General features: G+C 47.8%; 1 protein-coding gene across 1 annotated transcript; it reads left to right on the forward strand.

The window, feature by feature from the left end:
* The first annotated feature begins 3,947 nt into the window (after positions 1-3,947).
* Positions 3,948-5,099, forward strand: LOC138530086 (zinc finger protein 135-like). Its single transcript, XM_069640881.1, has one exon. It carries the CDS (start codon positions 3,961-3,963, stop codon positions 4,966-4,968), a length of 1,008 nt encoding a protein of 335 aa, XP_069496982.1. The 5' UTR covers positions 3,948-3,960; the 3' UTR covers positions 4,969-5,099.
* Positions 5,100-8,159: the final 3,060 nt, after the last annotated feature.

Here is an 8,159-nt window from a genome sequence, read left to right on the forward strand (position 1 = left end):
ATAAACCCTAAAAAAAACAATTTTGGATTTTGTGTAGGCCAGGGGTATTCAAATCTTTTTATGCTTTCTCCCTCCGACCCCCACTCCTTGAGTATAAATATTGTTGCTGGACACTCTCCAGATGTCATATCTGCTTATATTTTCTATTAAAAGCAGTCACTGTACGCGCTTTTTGAAGAGCCTCGCGCCCCCCTGAACATCCTTTAAGCACCACAGTTTGAAGGCCGCTAGTGTAGGCATATGATGAACACGCACTGCTATATTCATATTACATGGCCATAAGATGCTAACAGCTGCACACTTGTCAGCATCGAGCCTTTGAAAGCAGTGCTTGACAAATGCCTGTCTAAAACCTAGACACAAGCCAAAACCGTTGACTTTGCCAATGCTTGTTTTAACAGGATTTAAGGATACACCTACGGCTTATAAATGAAGTGGCGAATGGTACACTTTGTTAAGAGATTTATAACACACCAGTTCTGCAAATAAGGCATTCACCCTCGGAAGTCTGCTTTGAAATAACACTGGCAATCACTTGCAGCACAGCTGATGTTGCTGCTTCATAAAGCTAGCTCAAAGAGATCCCAGCAAGATGTGTTTTGGGCAGGGAGGGGCAGGCTGTGGCAGGAAATTACCACAGGCAGTAGCATGGCCCTGGGCAGTCAGTGAGTAACCACCACCCACAAGCTGCCCCCCTCACATCCGTGAGACCGTTCCACTCACCTAAAATACATCCTTTCATCATCCTACACAGGCAGCATTGCAATATCTATCATTAACTCTTCCCTCACTTCAGGCACCTTCCCAGCAGACCTCAAGACATCCCACATCAAACCACTGCTCAAAAACCCTCTCTTGACACCCTCCTACCTGCCAACTACAGATCTTTCTCTAACAACCATTTCATAGCTGAACTAATTGATGAAATGGCCTACTCCCAGCTTTGTCTTTTCACTGAATCCAACCTCCTGCTCGACCCCGCCCAGTCTGGCTTCAGACCCCCACACAAACGGAATCATCCTGAGTCTCCATTGCACCCTCATGGATAGACTCCACCTGCTTGGTATCAGGGATGCAGCATTGATGTGGATATCCTCCTTCCTCACCAACCAATGGCAAATTACTCACATACCTCCTTTCACCTCAACCCCACGCCCTGTCACCAACAGAGTACTAGAGGGCACCTCCTTGTCCACCCCCCTTGCTCTTTAACCTCTACCTGAGCCCCCTACTTCCTCTCATTCGCTCACAAAGCTTAACCTGCTACAACGATGCAGATGGGACCCAGATCATCTTCAAAATCCCTAAGATCTCTTCCAAATCCCCTGCGCCACCCCCCCATCTCATGCCTCACAGAATGTAACCACTGGATGACTTGTAACTACCCCCTCCACAACCCCGGAAAAACCAAAATCCTGATCTACAGGAAGACTGCTCTCTTCCCCCAACCCACCCCACAGCTGTCCTCCCTAGGCCCAGCCCTGCCACATCCTAATCCACACCTGGGATGCACCATGGTCACAGATCCAGCACTTTCACACCACATCAACTGTGTCTAAATCATGCGATCTCCACCTTCCCTGTGGCTCAACTCAAAGCTCCAAAGGGTCCAAAATACTGCAGCTAGGCTACTTCTGGCCCTTGGCCCCAGAGAGCACAACACACCCGCCCTCTGTGTGCTCCATTGGCTCCCTGGTGGGCGATGGTCAAAGCCATGTGCATCACCCACCGTGCCCTGCACAAGCCAGGCCGAGAATACCTACAACACATTCTCTCCCCTTATAAACCTAATAGAAACCTGCGATCAGGCACTGCACTCCTCTTTGTCCTCCCTCCCATCAAATCGACCAGAATAGAGGGATCCTCCTTCTCTGTCCAAGCTCCCACAATATGGAATGCCAGGGCTGTTGCTAGGTCTGGAAAAGATCTGGTTCTACGCTAATGTCGGGACTTGGGTCTAGCTAGCCTTTTGGTTCTAACCCCTGAGCTTCTATCCAGGGCTACAACCAAAAATACCCGGGACTATAGCCCCCCCCTCAGGATCCCTGTAGCAATGCCTCTGTGGAACGCAATTCCCCTTAACATCTGCTGCTTAGATGATTACCTTGCCTTCCGGAAGGCACTTAAGAACTGCCCCCCTCCCCTGCATCCTACCAAACCCATTCCACCCCTCAGGTTAGCCGAGGCAGCAATGAGTCCCTCAAAGAACGTACTGAGTTACGCAGAGAATGGATTCCAGCAAACCGCAGGACACGATCTGTGCCACGTCAACAAAACAAGAAACCAGCCAGGGGACACGGGTATATATTGCACTCCATGTCGATGGAAGATAGCCACAGGCACGGCCTCCCACCCACGCGCATTTGCAATCATATGGTACTTAAAGACATATTGCACAACACCTGTGCCATTAGAATGCAGCTATGTTCCATGACAGAAATTCGGTCTAGCTGGACACATAATCAGTTTCCTGCACTCACATTCCCTCCTGACAACCTCATAGCCCCCATCCACAAGCCAGCTCGACATGGATGGCTAGCAGAGACTTGGCCACCTCTACTTACCTTGGTATTGGCTAAAATGCACACACGCATTTTAAACTCCTCTGATGAATCTCCCATACCACAGACTCCAGTTCCCCGAAGGGTATTCACCCATAGTGCTTTGAGGCCATACCAATCGAAAAAGTTGGTATACAAATGCCAAATTACTTTACATCCCATCTGCTTCCCAGCTATATTGATTGCAATGCAATAGTTTTGGTTTAGGACCACTGATTTAGCAAACATTAAAAAAAAAAAATATTCCCAACCTAAAATATGAAATGGATACTCCTATGTGTCGTTGCTACCTGCTTCCAACCCCACCACCCCCTCTCTCTATGAACATGTTGTGCCCCAGAAGGGAACTCCAATAACTACCTGATCTGAAGAGGAACTGTGAGGTAAAAGGGCAGTTTTCACAATCATTACTGACAAGGTGCAAGTACGTGTGAATGTAATATTCTCTGAAACATTTTTTGACTACAAGTTCCGAACATCGGGAGTCAAATACTGTCACTTCAAAAATATGTGTGGGACCTTGCGCCTCTCACTTCCTCTGTAAATGCATCGCATACAGCTTTTCTCTTCATTAAGTTGTGATGCTACCAAACAATTATATACATTTAGGGCCTCATTACGATTTTGGCGGTAGCCATGCCGCTATTGGCGGCATGGCTGCCGCCAAAATCGGGTCCGGGTTCCCAGAATGGGGAATTACCGGGCCATTCCGAGTTCGGAGGGCCCGGTAATTCCTCCCTTCAGGAACCCGGGCCCGGATTTCAAAGCCCTATAGGGCTGAAATGGGAATGGGGGAGGGAGCTAACAACAGGCCAATTGCGACCAGCCCGTTGTTAGCTCCCTCTTCCCCTCGCGGAACCCGACGTGCAGAGCGAGTTCCGCGAGGGGACCTCGTAATGTGGCGGAATGGTGTTAACGGGTCCGCATCCTTTTGTGGCACCCATTAACTCATTCCGCCACTCTCGTAATGAGGCCCGTAGACAGTTGTTCATTTGTATTATCATTGGACTGGTTTACATATAAAGTGAGATTCTAAATGGGCTGGCACACTGAAGCCTTGCAGGGTTGGAGCAGTCAGTCACATTTCTTATTCTTCCACTTCAACTTGAAGACACTTTTCAAGTCAATTACCTGTTGAGTTTTCTCAGATTTCTTTGCAGGCCAGGCTGCCTTTGCTACCCCACTGCTCGGAAGGGAGCTGTGACTTTCTTTGTGTATTTGCATAGCTTGCCGTCTTTCACTTGTATGCAGGGTTTGTATACTCCATTTATAATTGCTTGTCCTAGGGAGTGGCTTTCCATAAATCGAGCACTGTGAGGGTGTTCCTTCAATGAATTCAAATTGTGTTTCTCTTGTTGCAGATGGTTTCGCCCCCTGTATGGTTGAACAAATCCGAGCCATGGACAAAGGAAACATAGCACCATTGCAGCACTCACTGAATGCGAAATCCATCAAGGGTGCTGGCCTGATTTGTCACCTATGTGGAAAAGCAGCTAAAACTCCCAGGGCCCTTGGCATGCACCATCGTAACCATGCAGCGGATCAGTCCTTCAAGTGTGCCGAGTGTGAGCGGGCCTTCAGCGAAGCAACCTATGCTAGGGACCACCACATTGCCCGGGTAGGAGGGAAGCCTTACCGGTGTGCTGAGTGTGGACACTGCTTCCGCTGGCTGTTGGCCCTCCACCAGCACCATGAGGTTCACCATGGGGAGAAACTATATGAGTGTGAAGAGTGCGGGAAACAGCTGCCGACTTGTGTGACTTTTCGGCGACATCAGCAGGCACACCTCAAGAATAGTGTATGTGGCTGGTGTGGCAAAGGTTTCAGCTGCTCCACCAAATTGACTAGGCACCAGCGAATCCACACTGGGGAGAAGCCATACACCTGTCTGATTTGCGATAAGGGATTCACCCAGCTAGAAACTCTCAAGGTGCATCAATGGATGCACACAGATGAAAAACCATACAGGTGCAAAGACTGTGGTCGGGGCTTCCACAGCCCAAAAACTTTCCAAAAGCATCAAGTTTACCACAGACGCAAGTCTTATGCCTGCCAGGAGTGTGGCAAGACCTTTTTCTTCATGTCCCGCTTCAAGCGGCATCAACGCGTGCACACTGGGGAGCAGCCTTTTCAGTGCCGGGAATGTGGGAAGTGTTTCAATCAGCTCGCTAACTTCCAGCGACACCAGCAGATCCACTTGGGAAAATTGCCTTTCCACTGTCATGAGTGTGGCAAGAGTTTCAGTCAGTCCTCCAACTTTCGCCGGCACCAGCAGGTTCACAGAGGAGGGGTGAGGGTGCTGCAAGCAGACAGGGAACAATATGAATGCACAGAATGTGGGGTGGGGTTCCCCCAGGAGACGGGGCTACATGAACATTACATCCTACATGCAAGGGGAGAGCTTTAGGGCTGACCACATTTTCCCCAAAGCATCTCTTGTTTCAATGCAGTTATGTTTTATACTATCAGCGACCACCCTTCACTGTATTATAATGATCACCTAATATATACATATATAGATACATTTCTGAGGCTTGTGGATATGCTTAGAATCACATGTTTTGCATAGGCTGACATATAGTGGTTGGTGCTGAGTATTGCACAACTTGTTTTCGAAATCAAAAAGGACTTTGACAGGGCATGTTTGTAATACTATCCCTACAGTGACATGTACTGTACCCCATGGTCCTTCATGCGTCAAGGTCCTCCGATTTTCTTTTTCCAATGGTCTCATTTTGCAGAGTTCTACGTTAACGTTTTTTGCTTGTTGCCAAGACTTATTAATCTTTAACTAAAATAAATAATTACTTCTCGCTCGTTCGATGCACTTAGCAAATCTCAACAAGACCTTGCTGCCTACCGTCCAGAGATTCAGGAACCTTGTCGACTGCCTACCATCAGGCTTCCGGCCTACACAGTAGTGAGAGTGGGGGGGGGGATATTTCTCAAAATTCCCTTAGAGAATGCCTCAATTCATATGTCTCATTAATCTTCATTGTTCTGTCTCGCTACCTTTCAGTGCTTATAATGGAGAAGACTCCATTTAAATGTTGCCCATCTTGCAGCCGAAAGTTTCCCTGGAAGGATACACACGACATGTGGAACCATTGTCTCCCTCAAGACTACCAGGAAACTAGGTGCCGAGCATGTAAGCTCTTTCATCTGAAAACTATTAAAGATGGACAGTCGAAGCACTGGGCAGCCTATGTGATGCAGGCTGATGCATTGTCTGAATACCTGCTTGCGCAGAGAAATCTGAGGCAGAACAAGAGTCCCAGCAGTGATGCCGGGGAGACATCCGACTGGTAAATGGGGTGCCCATCCCCAGCTCCGGAAAGCAGGCACCCTGCACTGCTTTGTAAGGTTCCTCTGGTGACAGGGGCACACATTAAACACACAGAGGGGGCAGGGGCCCTATAAGGCACTGACACATGAACACAAACAAGATACAGCTTTGCCACACGTTTTGGCGCATCCATCGAAAGGTAGCAAGACGGTTGCAGAACCTAATCCTTCAGCAGGCAGCTGAGGGCCTCATAGAACCTCTGCACCTGGTTATCAAATGCCACGCGTGACTAAGAAATTGGGGGTTCAAACCCAAAACACAAGCCACACTAATCAACATGCCGATAGAGAACAATGTTCTGTTTGTTAAATCAGTGGACAATGCCCCAGAAACAGCAAAAAAAGGATGCTGAGACTCTGAAAGCTTTAGGACAAATTGTTAACCAGCCCTTCATGCAGAGAGGGTCCTATGGCAATCAATGCACTTTTCACAGATATGCAAGAACATCAGACCAGCAATTCATCAGGGGTGGGCACCAGCTCTTGTTATGCTAATCAAGAACAACTGCCAATCTCTCAATCATCCTTCCATAGGCAATTTAAGTGAGGACGTAGTAGGGGTACAAGCCAATCTGCCAGAGGTTCGGCTACCCCCACCAAGAAATGACTTGGTGCTCCACATCCCCTCCCATTCCACCCCTGTAGGGGGGTGTGAGGCAGGCATGGTGTCACAAGTAAGGACACAGACACAAGAGGTACATGTTTCAACCCCTTTACTAAGTTTGACTGGGGTTGGAGACTTACTAACTGGCCCTTAATCTATAATGGGAGTAGTCCCGACCATCAAAGTAAAATAAAATAGTCAGTTAGTCAACAAAGGAAAAAGTCTGTGTCAGAAACCTATACTTGCCTTCACATTTCACAATAACAAAGAGTGGGAAAAGGTATGAAAATAAAGAGTGTACTAATAGAATGTCAGAATGGCAATGCGAGTGGGTCACCACTCCCTTCCACAAGTTCAGTTCAATGGGGTTCTTAAGATGTTCCTGCAAGGTGGGTAGTATGCACAGTTCAAAGATTTCCCATAAATCTGTTAGGCTTCCCTCACCTATTTCAATGTCAGTTCAATATGCAGCGCAGTTCTCTTCAATTGACTCTTTCTGGGCTTCCCTCACCTGGCTTCACAATTCAAAAGATATTCACAAAGTTTCTTCTTAGTTACTTTCACAGGCTGCCCTGCCTGTCTTCAAACATTTAAACATGGCTGAAACACTTTCCAGCTAAACAGCTCCACTTCTCAGAGCTTGGTGAGAACTCCCTTTCCCAACCTTTGTACTTTTCTTTCACAATGTTCACCTGTCAGATACCTTTGCAACCGCTTAGTATTATCACCCCATGCGTGACCACTACGACAGCAGGGTCAGTTTCTTAATATATTCGTGCCTCTTGAACTTGGTTTCACACAACAGGCCCTCTGCCACTCTGTTCCTTATTTCACACAAACATATATTTCATTAGGACAGGCCATCAGCCACTCTGTTCCTCGTTTTACAAAAACGTCCATTTACTTTCACCATAGCCTTTCGGGATCTCTGCACTCTCTTTCCCTCGTGCCCTTCCCTTCAATGGCTTTCAACACAATTTGCTTTCATTATTCACTGTTCTTTTACCTTTCATAAAGCTTTTAACAACGTGCCTTCTCACATTGCACCACTTAGTTACTTTGTTTCTCATTGGCTCCCTCGGCGGCTAAATGCATTTATGCTTTAATTTCCATATCTTTATCCTTCAACGCGTAGCATTGCGTGTAACACTGTCGCTTTCCACAATTGCGCATATCACAAACCAGGCTCTCCCTTTCTTTGAACTCACCGGCTGTGATTGCTTTCACGTGTCCTTCTGTTTACAACTTGTTGGGGTCTTGCCCACCAGCCCCTCGGACACTCCCGGGTCGCCTCACTTCCCAGGGGAGGAAAAAAGCAGTTTGCTGGGGCATGGAGGAAAGGAACTAGCCAGCCCCTCTGCTCCCCTCTCTGAACTCTCCAGGCTTCTTGGAGACACTGCACCCTCGCCACGCTTTCTCCTGCCTCAACTTGCAGCCTGCCAGCGTCTTGTCGTCCGTTCTCCCGGGCCTGGTTCTCTGCAACTCTCTCTCAGCTGCTTCTCTATCTCGCTATCCAGCTTGCCTTCCTTCTTGCCCCTGCCTTCCTCCTCCTGTCTTTCTGTGCTCCTTTTATAGTATAGAAATGGTCCATGAGTTTCAGGTGTATGTGATTGTGACTGAGTGCCTGACCTTGCATGGCCTTATAAGTG

The sequence above is a fragment of the Ambystoma mexicanum genome, chromosome 1q (assembly GCF_040938575.1).
Source record: "Ambystoma mexicanum isolate Mex_15411 chromosome 1q, UKY_AmexF1_1, whole genome shotgun sequence".
Taxonomy (NCBI): Eukaryota; Metazoa; Chordata; class Amphibia; order Caudata; family Ambystomatidae; genus Ambystoma; species Ambystoma mexicanum.